Source organism: Muntiacus reevesi, chromosome 3 (genome assembly GCF_963930625.1).
Source record: "Muntiacus reevesi chromosome 3, mMunRee1.1, whole genome shotgun sequence".
NCBI classification, from domain to species: Eukaryota; Metazoa; Chordata; class Mammalia; order Artiodactyla; family Cervidae; genus Muntiacus; species Muntiacus reevesi.
The window spans coordinates 92,449,279-92,464,855 of NC_089251.1; the positions used below are offsets into that span (position 1 = coordinate 92,449,279).

The 15,577-nt window shown below is 50.8% G+C and overlaps 1 protein-coding gene across 2 annotated transcripts in view; it reads left to right on the forward strand.

Annotated features, from left to right (window-relative positions):
- The first annotated feature begins 224 nt into the window (after positions 1-224).
- Positions 225-15,577, forward strand: part of TGFBRAP1 (transforming growth factor beta receptor associated protein 1) — a 30,654-nt gene continuing 15,301 nt past the window's right edge. For both annotated transcript variants that reach the window (XR_010662362.1, XM_065929646.1), the window contains exons 1-4: positions 225-340; positions 7,287-7,987; positions 10,492-10,686; positions 13,109-13,263. Coding sequence is in view for 1 of the 2 variants with exons in the window: in XM_065929646.1 (XP_065785718.1) it covers positions 7,300-7,987; positions 10,492-10,686; positions 13,109-13,263 (1,038 nt within the window). In the remaining variant the exon portion in view is untranslated. The remainder of the gene's footprint in view (positions 341-7,286; positions 7,988-10,491; positions 10,687-13,108; positions 13,264-15,577) is intronic.

Genomic DNA, 15,577 nt, shown 5'->3' on the forward strand with positions numbered 1-15,577 from the left:
CGACCCCGCCCAGGGCCCGGCAGGCTCCGCTCGTGCGCCGCGAAGATCGGCGCGTCTTCCCGCCCACCGACCCCGCGAGCCCCGAGGCAGGCGCTCCGGGCCCCCCAAACCCCGGGCATCCGAGGCCGGAGGGGCGCCCCCTTCCGCGGTCCGGCCCAGGGCGGGGTCTGCAGCCGACGCGAGGCGCAGGCCGGACTGGGACCGGCGCTCCCGCCCCCGGCCACCCACGTGACGGGAAGCGGCGGGGCCGGGCCGGGCCGGAGCCGAAGCCGGGGCCGGGGCCGGGGCCCAGGAGCGCGCGGCCCGGGGCGCGGGGCCCGGAGCGGCCGGAGCGCGGCCGGTAAGCGCGGGGCGGGCGGGCCCAGGGTCGGGGCGGGGGAGTGAAGGGGGTTAGGGGGCGACGGGTACGAGCAGGTGCGCGCGGGCAGGTGGCGAGGAGGGGACTGCGGCCGAGCGGGGGGTGGGAGCGCGGCGCGGGGACCCGGTGGGTGTGCAGCGTGCGCGGGTTAGGGTCTGCGAAGACCCGAGACCCCGTCCGGGTTTGAGTGAGCTGTTGGGGGGGGGCGGGGAGGAGCCCAGCAGGACGACGCCCCACGCCCTTGCCACTCCAGGCGAGCTTGCGATCATTTCGTCGCTGTGGTTGACTTCTGGAGCTCCTGCGATTTGAGAACGCGAATTCCGGGCCACATTCGAGCCCGACTGTCTGGCCTGAACTGGGAGACCCGGCAGGGGTGTGTGATGGGAGGCGGGGAATCCTCGCCGCCGCCGTTCTTCCCTGGGACGCAGGTGCTATGGAAGTTGGCTTTTCCTCTGCCCGCCTTCTGTGTTTTAAGAGGTGGCTTTCAAGACCGAAGCTGCCACCTCTCGTTGCTCGCACTTGCCATCACTCCCGCCAAAGGCTTCGGGTGACCATCACCCTCCCCCGCCCCAGGCCCTAGCTGGCTGCAGGAAATGGGGTTTCACACAGCTCTTCTTCATGCGCATAGGTCGTATTGAGTTCAGGGGCCCCAACCTGTCAGATCAGGGTTCCATCCTTGAGCAAGTGCCCGGGGAGGGCAGGCAGCCCTGGAGACAGTGGTGGCAGGTGGAGACCCGGGGAGAACGTGTGTGGAGGGTCCACTGCGGTGTAAGCCGGCAGCCCGGCCGGGGCTCACAGCTGGCTGGAGGGAGCCCCTAGCCCACTGCCCCTCCTCTGGCCTCCCTTCTCTGTTGGTCAGCAGGAAACTCCAGCCTTATGATCGGATAGGAAGGAAGAGCTGGAGAGCTGCTTCCTTTTCTTTTTCCTTCCATTTCTGCCAGCCCTGCTGCCTCCGTGATCACTGAAGCGGCCTCTCTGGCATATGGCCTTCCCAGGCCGGGTTCTTCGCTTAACAGGGGCAGAGCTGCTCTGTGGTGGGAGAGGGAGGATGGAGATCTGGGTTCCAATCCTGCCCCTGCCCCTTCTAACTGGGAGCCCTGGGCATCACTGGACGTTCTGAGCCTCAATTTCCTCAGTCAAAACCAGGGAAATAAGAGAAAAGATACATGCAACACATTAAGAGAATGTGCATGTGGCACAGAGCCTGGCACTTAGTAGGTGCTGGATAAATTATGGTCAGTAAACAAAAACGAAGTCATGGGGCCAGAGCTGTCTGGGCTCTGAAGTGGGTGGGCTCGGCTCTGAATAATTGTTAACCCAGTGAGGGCTTGCCTCTGCAGTTAGACCCCTCCTGGACTCTGAACTCCAGAGTGCACATTTTCTGTGCACATTTTACAAAGACATGGGGGGACAGGTGTGGTGGTAGCCCTCACCTGCAGGTCCGTCCTCTGCCTTTTCTCTTCCACTCGACAGTGAACTTCAGCCCTCTGGTCCTGGAGGCAGCTTGCCCTCCACTGCAGGCTCCCAGGACACTTCAGCCTCTGCCTAACCCTCCAGCGGCAGGGGTTTGCCTAGGGTCCCTTTCTCCTTCAGGCAGATCCAGTGGACAAGTTTTAAAAGCACAGAGATAAGTGTTTAAAAAATGCTAAACTTTCCAGGCCTGATTTGCAGCTAACCTTTCTGTTCTTACACAAAACATTATGGCTTATTCCTTCATGCTAATATTAAAATTTTGTGATCCTTTAAGAAAACTCGAGGAAATTTTCCTTAATGGGTTAAGCATCTTCATCTTGGCCTGAGCCCAGTTCTCATTAGAAATACATTAAAGTAATCATTTGTGGTGGCCAGGTGTTTGGAGACTGCCCAAGAATTTGGCCAGTACTTTACAATTCATCTCTTCTGTGACAAATCTGACCCGTTCTTCTTTATTAAAAAACACTGTACTACTAAATGAAGGCAAAAGTAGCAAGCTAATTTGGGGCTACCCTGAGTGAGCTGGAATGCCTCATGCAGAAGGGCAGGAGGAGTCACTGAGCATGCTGTGAAATCTTGCAGGTGATTTGAGGTCAGGATCTTGTCTTGATGGTCAGGTAGCTGCTATTGGGGAGATTAAACTTTCGGGAAAAAGAACATTGTTAAAGGGGACAATTGCCTAGCATCCAGAAGACCCTCGAACAGCCTAACAGCTGTTTAAAAGTCCAGGATTGAGGAAGATGCCCTGGAGACCCAGACCACCCACCTACCCCCCCACCCCGGCTCCTGGCCCGCCTACCCTGCCCTCCCCAGATCCCTACTTCACTTGTAACTGTTGCTGTTGCTCTTATAGGATCCATAGGATAGGTACATAGACACACACACTATGTGCATATATGTGCATACAGGTGGTGTGTATAAATGATGTATATATGTATGTATACATACACCTGCATGTGTGCTCAATTGCTCAGTCCTGTCCGACTTTGTGATCCCATGGATTGTAGCCTACCAGGCTTCTCGGTCCATGGAATTTCCCAGGGAAGAATATTGGAGCGGGTTGCCATTTCCTCCTTCAGGGGATCTTTCTGACCCAGGGATCCAACTTGCATCTCCTGTATTGGCAGACAGGTTCTTCACCACAGAGCCACCTGGGAAGCCCAACTTTAGGTAGAGGGTCCTTTTTAAAATGCAGGTAAGAAAAATAAAATAAAATAAAATAAAATGCAGGTAAGAAATCATCTTTAGTGGATTCATAGGAAGAGCCCCCTGTTACAGAGCTGTGATACCCATCGATCTAAAATGGAGCCTCTCTGGTGCACACACAGCTGTGTAGGGCTCTGAAGGGTTTGTTTCATTTTAAAGTGTTGGTGTAATTCTCACGTGTGCGATTCTTTGCAGACACACAGGACGCCACGCCCATCTTAAGGCTGTCCTCATATCATGTGCACATTGTATGACAGGAGGTAACTGTCCTTTAGTTCAGGGAAAAATAATAATTGCTATTATTTTTGGCTGCACCTCTCAGCAAATGTATGTGGGATCTCAGTTCTCTGGCCAGGGATCAAACCCATGTCCCCTGCATTGACAGCTCAGCATCTTAGTCGCTGGACCACCAGGGAAGTCCTCCAAGAAATAAACTTTGGTGAGGATCCCATTTCAATCAATGGCACTTTGTCATAGCATTATTTTAGGATATATTTATTTCTGTCTCAGATTAGGAGTCTCTCTCTCTATATATATATATTTTTTTTTCCTTTCTTTATAATTTTATTTTTATTTTTGGCTATGCTGGGTCTTTGTTGCTTCATGGGCTTTTCTCTAGTTGTGGCAAGTGGGCTTCTCATGGTGGGGACTTCTCTTGTTGCGGAGCACAGGCTCGGGCACACAGGCTTCAGCAGTTGAGGCTCCAGGTCTCTAGATTCCGGGCTCAGCAGCTGTGGTGCACGGGCTTAGTTGCTCTGCGGCATGTGGGGTCCTTCCAGACCAGGAATTGAACTCGAGTCTCCAGCATTGGCAGGCAGATTCTTTGCCACTGGACCACCAGGGAAGTTCTTTCCCTTTCTTTAATCTTATGACCTTGAGTCTATTAGCCAGTTTCTGCATCTAGATACGGAGAAGGCAATGGCAGCCCACTCCATTGAAAATCCCATGGATGGAGGAGCCTGGTAGGCTGCAGCCCTTGGGGTCGCTAAGAGTCGGACCCGACTGAGCAACTTCACTTTCACTTTTCACTTTCATGCATTGGAGAAGGAAATGGCAACCCACTCCAGTGTTCTTGCCTGGAGAATCCCAGGGACGGGGGAGCCTGGTGGGCTGCTGTCTATGGGGTCGCAGAGAGTCGGACACGACTGAAGCGACTTAGCAGCAGCAGCAGCATCTAGATAATCTGTCTACTTCAAACATTGCCTTTATTCCGTATTTATTCTTTGCGTGGTGACCTTTAATGCAGCCTGGCCTTGGTGAGATTTAGTTCAGAGAGAATGCAGAGGGAAGCCAGGCCCGGAATAACACAACATGCAGCTCCAGCTGGCTATGGATAGAAGTGGAGGCATTTGTGTGGCCAGGGTAGCAGAGGCTGAGCAGAGGTCAGGAAATAAGAGGCTGGGACCCTGAAAGGTGCCCACACTGCCCCTTGCAGGGCTTCTGACCCTGCTGGACCATCTCCCATCTTCCAGTAACCCGGGATATGTGGAAATATTCAGGCTTTGTAAATACGGATTCAGATAAACTAAGCTCTGGATTTAGATGAACTAAGAAATGACAAGTAAATCATTCACATGGGTTGTAAATGTTTCCGTGAAGTGAGATTGTAAACAAGGAACCTGCATTTTATGACTCCTGCCAGGCTTATTAAGGGCTTCCCCAGTGGCTCAGCAGTAAAGAACCTACCTGCAATGCAGTTGACCAAGGTTTGATCCCTGGTTCGGGAAGATCCCCTGGAGAAGGGAATAGCAACTCACTGCGCTACTCTTGCCTGGGAAACCCCGTGAACAGAGGAGCCTGGTGGGCTACAGTTCATGGGGTTGGAAAGAGTTGGACACGACTGAGCGTGCGTGCACACCACGCTTATTTAACAGAGGCTGCGTATCTATTATGTTTCCAGGGTAAGCTGGTTTGGGGAAATGAGTAGGGTTTTTTATAAATATTTTTAAATTAATATTTTATATATTGAAAAGAACATTTACAATTCACATGAGATGTAGAGAGTAGTAATAAAAGCAACTCAGTGTAGGGAAGCAGACATGACTAATACCTTTGAGATCAGCTTCTGCCCACTCACGTCCTATCCCCCTTGGGTTTCTGTTCTTTATTCTCTTACTTTTCTTTATGATCTCATTGTGTAGGGCTGAAACTCTAAATATTACATTAGTTGGGACTTCCATGTTTCTGCATCCCACAAGGCCTGAGGTATCAGGCCGAATATAGCATCTGCAGCTCCCCTTTCCAGGGAAGTTTACCGAATCATGGGTGGGCCTCAGTGCATCCCCTCATTGCTGTCTGGTGCTCCATCCATCCATCCTTGTGGAGTTTCCATTTCCTCCCAGCTGCCAGCAGGACTGCTGCTAGCTTCCTTGCTTATGTCCTGCTGAACATCAGTGAGGCCAAAAGGAGAATCCCTGGCTCCCCAGTTGCCAAGGGCTTCCTCCGTCACCCACATGGTCTGGCCAGCCCAGAAGCCTCCACCAGCAGCAGGGACATGCCCATGGATCCAGATTCTTGCAAACCCCCAGCGTCATCAGACTTGGGAGGTATTGTCCATTTGATGAGTATGAAATGAAGTCTGCTTGTAGCTATAGTTTGCAATTACACGTGGTTCTGCAGGTTGATCTCTCCCCCATGGCTGTTGACCGTCGTGTTTTCTCTTCTGAATGTGAGCCCTTTGTCTGAGATAGCTATCACAGATTTTTATCCCAGTCTGGGCCTTGCCTATTCATTTCCCTAGTGGTGTCTTTCAGTGGACACACTTTTTAAATTTCTATAAAATCCTGTTTACCAGCTTTTTCTCTTTTATGGTTAGTGCTTTTTGTAACCTAAGAAATCTTTATGTACCCCAAGATCTCAAAGATGTTCTCCTATCTTTTCTTCTAGAAGATTTGTAGTTTTAGCTTTTTAAAAAAAATAACTTGATGCATCTCAAATTAATTTTTATATTAAGAGATGGTATGAGGTAGGGATAACCGAAGTTAATTGGAAGATCCCCTGGAGAAGGGAATGGCTACCCACCCCAGTATTCCTACCTGGAGAATTCCATGAACAGGGGAGCCTATCGGGCTACAGTCTATTGGATCGCAGAGTCAAACCTGACTGAGCTGCTAATACTTTGACTTTTCACTTTCAAGGTTAACCACATGTTCCAGCACCCATTGATTGAAATGACTTTATCTTTCCCCACTGAATTGCACTGGTGCCTTTGTTTCTGCTTCTAATTTGTGAAACCGGAGTCCTTTCCAGAGAAAGAAGTAAGAAGCCCAGGCTTCAAGTTTGGGACAGTGTGTCTTCCAGTGGGAGTAATCTATTAACTGACCTTCTCACAAATTTGCTAAGTACCTCAACTCGCCACCTACAAGCCTTGGAGATTTGAGGCACATCTTTCCTGCTCCATGCCAACAGATTTATTCTGGGAACCAAAGACGGTGCTGGGACAATGTGCACGCCTCAGTGAGAAGAATGCGAGGGAGTTGGGGTGTGGTCCCTGCTTCTGTGACTCCTGTGAGATCCAAGGGGCAGGAGTGAGCCCCACCATGGAGCGGTGCCCCACTGCTCACTTAGACTTGAGTCAGGTGGCTGGTGGGGTTTGGGGGAACATCAGTGATGATCATTTTTGTCTTTTTCCAAAATGTTTGTCTTGTGTTGTCTGTGGATGAGTAGACATGCCCGTCTTCTACCCAGAAGTTTGTTTCTGAAGAACAATGTAGGGAGACTCCGTGTATAATGAATCTCAGCTCTGTTGAGAGTTGAATATCCATTGGAAGGACTGCTGCTGAAGCTCCAATACTTCGGCCACCTGATGTGAGGAGCCGACGCATTGGGAAAGACCCTGATACTGGGAAAGATTAAAGGCAACAGAAGTGGGCGGCAGAGGATGAGATAGTTAGAAAGCGCCACTGACTCAGTGAACATGAGAGTGAGCAAACTCAGATAGTGGAGGACAGGGGAGCCTGGCGTGCTGCAGTCCTTGGGTTCAAAAAGAGTCAGACTTGACTTAGCGGCTGAACGACTGTGGAGAGAGTTGGCAGTTACTTACAAGCACGTGTGTGCTCTCCTGGCAGCGTCCCTGTTTGCCTGCGGGAGGAGGCCAAGTCAGAAGTCTTTCTTGCAGTATTTTTCACAAGTGTCAAATGGTTTCCTTTCTCTGAAGTTACAACTGGGAATTGATGTTTATTTGTCACGCCCGGAACGGTTCTATCCATCGCTCGTTCCTCTAACCTCCCTTTCCTTTCCCGTCCCTCAGAGCCGCCGCCAGCATGATGAGCACCAAGGCCTTCACCCTGGTCCCCGCCATCGAGCGGGAGCAGCTGCTGGGCGACCGGGACCGGGGGTCGCTGGAGTGTGTGGAGTGCTGCGGCCGGAACCTCTACGTGGGCACCAGCGACTGCTTCGTGTACCACTTCCTGCTGGAGGAGAAGCCCTCGCCCGGCGGGTCGGCCACGTTCACGGCCACCAGGCAGCTGCACAGACACCTGGGTTTCAAGAAGGCGGTGAGCGAGCTGCGGGCCGCGTCGGCGCTCAGCCGGCTGCTGGTGCTGTGCGACGGCTGCATCAGCCTGGTCCACATGCTGAGCCTGGAGCCCGTGCCCTCGGGCGCCCGCATCAAGGGGGCCACGGCCTTCGCCTTGAACGAGAACCCGGTGAGCGGGGACCCCTTCTGCGTGGAGGTGTGCATCATCTCGGTCAAGCGCAGGACCATCCAGGTCTTCCTGGTGTACGAGGACCGCGTCCAGATAGTCAGGGAGGTGTCCACGCCGGAGCAGCCCCTGGCCGTGGCCGTGGACGGCCACTTCCTGTGCCTGGCCCTCACCACCCAGTACATCATCCTCAACTACAGCACGGGCGCTGCCCAGGACCTGTTCCCGTTCTGCAGCGAGGAGCGGCGGCCCATCGTCAAGAGAATCGGGAGACAGGAGTTCCTCCTGGCGGGCCCTGGGGGACTGGGTGAGCAGGGCGCCCAGGTGCCTCCACTAAGCTTGCCACTCGCTGCCCAGTCTCTCCACCTCTGTCCTTGTATTCACGCTGAGGTTGGAGAGCGAGGTTGTGGTTGTGAAAAGCAGATACTTGTGGACTGTGTTTGCCGACATTGAGACAAGAGGCAAACAACTGCATGCCCCGTGTTTGCTCAGTTTTCATTAGATCGTTTTGTGAGTGTGGGTTTCATGGCACAAAAATAGGCCAGTCATAGCATCACCTATTTTGTGCTAAAGTAGAGCCTGAGGGACTGCTCAAGTGGCTCAGTGGTGAAGAACGTGCCTGCCATACAGGAGCCCCAGGAGATGCAGGTTTGATCCCTGGGTCGGGAAGATCCTGGAGAGGGAAGTGGCGACCCGCTCCAGTGTTCTTGCTTGGGAAGTCCCATGGACAGAGGAGCCTGGTGGGCTGCAGGCCTTGGGGTCGCGAAGAGTCGGACACGACTGAGCACAGTACAAAGTAGAGCCTGAAGGTGGCTCCAGAGAGAATTCCTGTAAGGGCATAAGTGCAAAAATGAGAATCTATAAGACTTCCTTATAGGATTTTCTACTGTGTATGGGTTTCCACGTGGTCTATGTTTATTCTCCATTCTAAAAAGGAGTTGAGGGAGCTCACTTCTAGATATTTTGAAGTGTGGAGGTTCCAAGGTCATGCCCCTGATTTTCTCTTATTGACTGCAGTTTCATCCCACCAAAAGCATCTAGTTTAGCTGCTAGCTTCTTGGAAGGGCTTTCTTTGTTTCCTGTGGCCTTTCTAGTTCTCAGCATCACCTCCTGAGAATCGTAGCTGGCAGCATCATTGATGGTCGTAAGCATGGATGACACATAGTGTCAGGCAGGGCTTTGTTTCCTGCAAATGGGGAATTAGGATGGTAGGTTTTCCAAATCAACTGTTTTTTGTTTGCTTGTTTGTAGATATCCCCACACCTGATTTAGGAGTCAAAAAACTCAGACACCACTTAAGGCAGTTAGTGCTTTAAGTACAAAGTAGATAAACCATCAGTGAATGTGGGTGTTATCACTGACAAGCACTCAACAGCAGACTGTCTTGAATTGCAAAGTTAGCTGTACCCCTGTATCAGAGAGAACCAGAATTACACCTGAATTCTCAGTGGTGGCGGGGGGGCGGGGGGGGGGCAGGTGGTGCGGGACGACACTTACACATGGGGCATCTTGTCGAGAGGCCTGTGTACAGTAGGTACTCAATAAGCATCTGAACAAATGCATTCAGTGTGGAGTGAATGTCTAGGGAAAAGCTGGTACTTAGAGACGCAAACCTATGGGAGGACTGGATGTGGCAGAAAGCTTGTGAAACTTCTTAAATTGTGCGAAATTTTCTCTTCCCCATGTTTGAGGACATGAGCAGTGTACACCTTCATGTGGGTGCACGTACACTTTTTTTGGTTTTTTTGTTTTTTAATATGGCTATGCTGGGTTTTCATTGCTGCAAAGGCTTTTCTTGTTGCAGTGAGCAGGGGCTGCTTTTTAATTGTGGTTTGCAGGTTTCTCACTGCAGTGGCTTCTCATTGCAGAGCACGTGCTCTAGAGCATGTGGATTTTGGTAGTTAGAGCTCGTGAGCTTAGTTGCTCCAAGGTATGTGGGATCTTCCCAGATTGGGGATGAAACCCTGTCTCTTGCATTGGCAGGTGGATTTTTTTACCACCTGACTCACCAGGGAAGACCCATGTGCACGTTTTTTAACCTTATGTTTAATTCAGTTCAGCTCAGTCACTCAGTCGTGTCCAACTCTTTGCAACCCCACGGACTGCAGCACACCAGGCTTCCCAGTCCATCACCAACTCCCGGAGCTTGCTCAAACTCATGTTCATCGAGTTGGTGATGCCATCCAACCATCTCATCCCCTGTCATTCTCTGTTCCTCCTGCCTTCAATCTTTCCCAGCATCATGTTCTTTTCCATTGAGTCAGTTCTTCATGTCAGGTGGCCAAAGTATTGGAGTTTCAGCTTCAGCATCACTCCTTCCAATGAATACCCAGGACTGGTCTCCTTTAGGATGGACTGGTTGGATCTCCTTGTAGTCCAAGGGACTCTCAAGAGTCTTCTCCAACACCACAGTTCAAAAGCATCAATTCTTTGGCACTCAGCTTTCTTTATAGTCCAAATCTCACATCCATACATGACCACTGGAAAAACCATAGTCTTGACTAGACAGACCTTTGTTGGCAAAGTAATGTCTCTGCTTTTTAATATGCTGTCTAGGTTGGTCATAGCTTTTCTTCCAAGGAATAAGCGTCTTTTAATTTTATGGTTAATTAGAAGGAGGTATAAGGTGGACATTCTTGGAAGAGAGGTTCCCTTCATGAGAACAGATATGAGGGTCTTCTGTCCATACAGCCTGGTATATCATCTCTCCCATCCTGAAATGTGATGAAGGGGACAGGTATTCACCTCTGCAGAAAATAGGCAAGCAAACCACAGCTCTCTGAAGACCCCCGACGCTTCCTGTTTTCCCAGGCATGTTCGCCACGGTGGCTGGGATCTCTCAGCGTGCACCTGTTCGTTGGTCAGAGAATGTGATTGGAGCGGCCGTCTGCTTCCCGTACGTCGTCGCCTTGGATGACGAGTTCATCACCGTGCATAGCATGCTGGATCAGCAGCAGAAGCAGACCCTGCCCTTTAAGGAAGGCCACATCCTCCAGGATTTTGAAGGTACGAGTTTCCACCGAATTTTCAGGTATTTTGTGATGGTATGTCTTCACTAAATGCTATAGGGAACCCCCGGGAATGTGGCCTCTTGCCAAGCACAGAAAATCCATAGGCAATGTGTGATACAGTCTTTGAGCTTCAGGGGCATGGAGATTAAAGGGAAATAGGCATTTAAACAAATAGCTACAGCATGTGAGAGCTTGACAGCAACAAATAAGGCCAGCTAGGAGAACAGAGTAGGAAGTAGTTCTTAACCATACCAGGGAGGGCTTCTTGCAGGAGGTGGCATTTGAGCCAAACTTTTGAGGATGAGCTGGATTCAGCCAAGCACGTATGGTGTGAAAGAACCTTTAGGCAGTCAGAAAGGCACATGTGAGTCTGCACAGGAGGGAACCCCAGGTTCCAGATCGTGTAGGTCATTCAGCGTGACTGTGGTGCCCAGTATGTGAGGAGGGCCAGCAGGGGATGACGCCTCAGCAGATCAGGGCAGCCAGGGAGCGAACCACATGAGGGATCCATTGTGGCTCAGTGGTAAAGAAACCGCTTGCCAAGCAGGAGATGCGGCTTCCATCCCTGGGTCTGGAAGATCCCCTGGAGAAGGAAATGGCAACCCACTCTAGTATTCTTGCCTGGGAAAGCCCATAGACAGAGGAACCCAGTGGGCTGTAGTCCATGCAGTCTCAGAAGAGTCATACATGACTTAGCGACTAAATAACAAGAACAGTTTTATCATGAGCATCTTCACATGTACTGAAAAGTTGAAGGAGAAACAAAGTGACTTCCCGTCCCCTGTTCACCTGGATTTGGTACTGGTTCACATTCAGCTGAGCCGTCTGGAAGTATGTAGAGGAGATCGTGACACTGAATCCAGAACCCTCCAGCAGGCATTTTCCCACTTAACCCCAGAGCCCTTTCTACACCTCGGAAATGCACTCTCAGCCCTGCCCCTGGCCAAATTTCCCAGTTCCCTAAGAACACCGCTCGTGATGTTGTCTTGAAGCCAAGCGCTCATGTGTATCTGTGCATTCATTGCCTTTGCCCCCAGGGCTCCCCACAAACTGCCCTTCCTGTGTTAGGTGTTAGGGACACAGCCTGCTGAGACTTGTCATCCCACATGAGCGTGTCAGCACTCAGCTTGGGCTCCAACACGCACATGCATGGGAGAGCTTATTCACGACAGTGTTACGTGCTCTGTGGGCTGAGGGTGGAGGCAGGCATGGGGGTCATTGGCACAAGGAGGCTGGTGACTTAACTGCCCCAGGCGGGAACATGGGAAGCCTCCTGGAAGGAGGACCCAACACGGAATAGGGGCCAAATCTCACAAGTGTGGGGGGATGGTGCCGGTTGGCATGGAGACAGAGGACACAGAGAAGACAGCCAGGCAGGGAGCCCAGGAAGGGGGGTGCAGGGGCATCCGGCGGGAGAGACCAGGTGGTGGGCCTGGGCTGAAGGTGATGGGTCCCAAGGAGCGGGAAGCAGAGGGAGCAGGAAGATGTGGCTGACCCTGAACAACCTTCAGACAGAAAGACAAGGCCATTCCACTGCTTCCTGGGAACAGGCATTAGTTTAGTTTGAAACGCATCTCCAGAGAGAGCAGAACTAGCTCTCAATGCTTGGCAGGAGGAGTTCTCTTGGGCGCAGGCCTGACTCTCCTTTGGGTTGCGCAGGACCTCATGGTGCCGAGGGTCAGGGTCTCTCGTGGGAGGGAGGCGGTAACCCGGGACTCGGCGATCTGGGATAGTGGGCAAGTGCGAGATGTCAGCTTATGGTTCAGAATGGCGCCTTGTAATCTTAGTTCCTTATAAACTGACTAACCTGGAGAGAAAAGAGTTTTAAACAGCTTTATTTGAAAAAGTGAAAGTGTTCGTTGCTCAGTCATGTCCAACACTTTTGTGACCCATGGGCTGTAGCCCACCAGCTCCTCTATCCATGGGATTTGCCAGGCAAGAACACTGGCATGGGTTGCCATGACCTCCTCCCCGGGATCTTTCAGACTGAGGGGTCAAACCCAGGTCTCCCGCTTTGCACGTCTTTTCCATCTGAGCCACCAGGGAAGCCCCAGCTTTATATGAGGAGTAGCATAATTCTTATTGCTCATTTTCCATGTTGGAGCTGTATAGCCTCATATGGATCTATTCAACTGGCTTTAAATTTGTCAGCATCGTAGAATAAAAAAAGGCAAAGCATCTTTATGTCTTATACTTCAGAAATGTAGTGTTAAGAGTTTGCCTTTTTTTTTTGCCTTTTTCTTATGATGGAAAGGAGATAGAAGCATTAATTTCTGATTGCTGTGGCAATTCTGTGTTGGGAGAGCTGTGATGACATTGTTCAGACGTCAGCTCGTGCTCCTGTGCAGTGAAAGCGGGGTGTTTTCTTGCCAGCACAATGTCCATTTGCCCTCCAACAGTGTTCGATTTCTTCCCAGGAAGAGTGATCGTTGCCACGAGTAAAGGTGTTTACATCTTGGTTCCGCTACCTCTGGAAAAACAAATACAGGACCTGTTAGCCAGCCGCCGAGTGGAGGAGGCTCTGGTTCTCGCGAAAGGCGCCCGGAGGAACATCCCGAAGGAAAAATTTCAGGTTTGTAGTCAGCGAGCCTTAAGGAAGCATGCCTCCAAGCTGCCGATTAGAAAATGTTAGGATCTAAGGGCGCCGGGCCTTGCAGACCGCTTCGTGTCTGTCATTCAAGTTTCTCTATGCATCCACGTCGTACAGATAAGGATGCAGGCTGCAGGAGGGGGTCACGATGCCAGCAGAGGCCAAGTCGGGATTTGAGCCTCTGACATGATTCCCATGCTTAATACACCACATTGCATTTCCAATCATGTTCTTCCAGAGTAGACTAAGGGTACTGTGATTACAAACGAAAAGATCCTCAGCGTAATTTGTTTCCCAATGTAGAATTTATATTTGTTGGGATGGGGTTGAATTTTTTAAGTTTCTCTTATCTATAGGAAAAGCTTTGTGAACCATACTCGTAAATCGTCTAATACTGCCGGAATCCATCTAATTAATTCCCTTAGGAGAAAGCCTGTAATGCATTTAAGAAATGCTAGCTTTAATATCGTTGGTATGATCAATATAGTTGATGAAACAATCGTGAATTATTCTCACATCTGAAGAAATCAGGTTTCCTAAAATTTTCTTCTTGATTGGTTGCAAGGTGAGTTCAGGTCACTCTCTGTATTTGAGAATGATAAAGTGTAATATTGGTGCATGCACGCTTCTTACGAACATCTAAGTCACTCATGAAAGATTCTCATGAAGTCAGAGTGATCCCCCTCTTGTTACCTGCTGGTCAGATTTTCAGGACTATATGGTTTGTGGGATGAAGCTATGCTTTCTGGCCTCCATGACTTTTTGCTGCAGAAGGTAGACTAAAGGTGGAAAAAGTCAGAACCTGTCATTTATGGTCACAGGATAAATACTGATAAACTTTTCATCTTTATTCCTTATTTTAAAAAAATTTATTTAATTTTTTTGAAAATTTTATTGAATCAAAATAATTGATTTACAGTGTTGTGTTAATTACTGTTGTACAGCAGAGTGACTCAGTTATAAATATATATGCATTCTTATTCATATTCTTTTCCGTTATTGTTATTGCAGGATATTGACTATAGTTCCTAGGTTGTGCTAGTGGTAAAGAACCTGCCCGTCAATGCAGAAGACATAAGAGGTGTGGGTTCAATTCCTGGGTCTGGAAGATCCCCTGGAGAAGGAAATGGCAACCCACTCCAATATTCTTGCCTAGAGAATCCCATGGACAGAGAGGAGCCTGGTGGGCTACCGTCCATGCGGTCGCAGACTTGGACACAACTGAGTGATTTAGCATACATGCACCCTGTGCTATGCAGTAGGACCTTGTTTATCTATCCTGTATGCTGGCATCTGCTAATCCCCAACTCCCAATCCTCCCCTCACCCCAGCCCTATTCCTCACGTTTTTCAAGTGAGATGATCTGCGAACTTTCAGCAGGGGGCAGCATAGCACAAAGAAGAAAGCTGTCAGTTCAGGGCGTGTTTCTGAGCTGAGAGCACCTATTTCTGCCTCGTGCATCGCATTGTTTCCTTGTTCATCGCATCCTGGTGGGAAGGCCAGTGGGGCTCTAGTGGCCTCTGCTCTCGGCTCCTCTGGCAGTGGCCCCAAGGGCTCTGGGGTGTCTGGATGGGCACATATCAGGGATCCCCTCTTGGACACACCCAGGGACACACCTCAAATGTGTTGCATTTTCTTAAAGAGGCTTCCCGTGTTCTTGAATTTTTGCTCCCTTCTTATTTCCCCACGAGCAGCCGAACAGTGGTCACTGGCTAGTGTTGGCCCTTATCCTGCCCTCCTGTGTGATGCCCCTGTTGGGGTGTGTCCATCTGGCACACCCCTGTCTCCCCCGCCTGTTGTTTTAGACTCCTATTTGGGCCCAGGAGATGCAGCCTCAGTGACCTGGAACTTGGCCCTGGTTCTCGTGCCTACATGACCACTGGGAACCCTCCTCCATTTTGCTGGAGTTGTGATCACAGCCCCTTCCTGCCTGTCTGCAGCCCATCCTCCACGCCACCGCCAAAGGAGCTTTCTGGCGTGTCCACATCCCTTTGCTGTAGATCCTACAGTGGGCACCTCCTGGCCAGAGTCAGGTCCACCTCAGATGGCCTTGGTCGCTGCACCCTGCCCCCATCCCCAGCCTCTCCCACCGCCTCTGTCCCCCTGTGACCTGGCCTGAGCCACCTGCCACCTGTGTGCTGGGCAGGCACTCCAGAAGCATCCTGAGAACAGGTCAGAAATAACCAGCGTCACTGATCAAAGACAAGGGGGTCCTGGGGCAGACAGCTGCCGCTGGGCGCCCCTGGGGAGTCTGGGCTGGCCTCCCGCCCCTGCCCCATTGCTTTCTTCCCTTGTT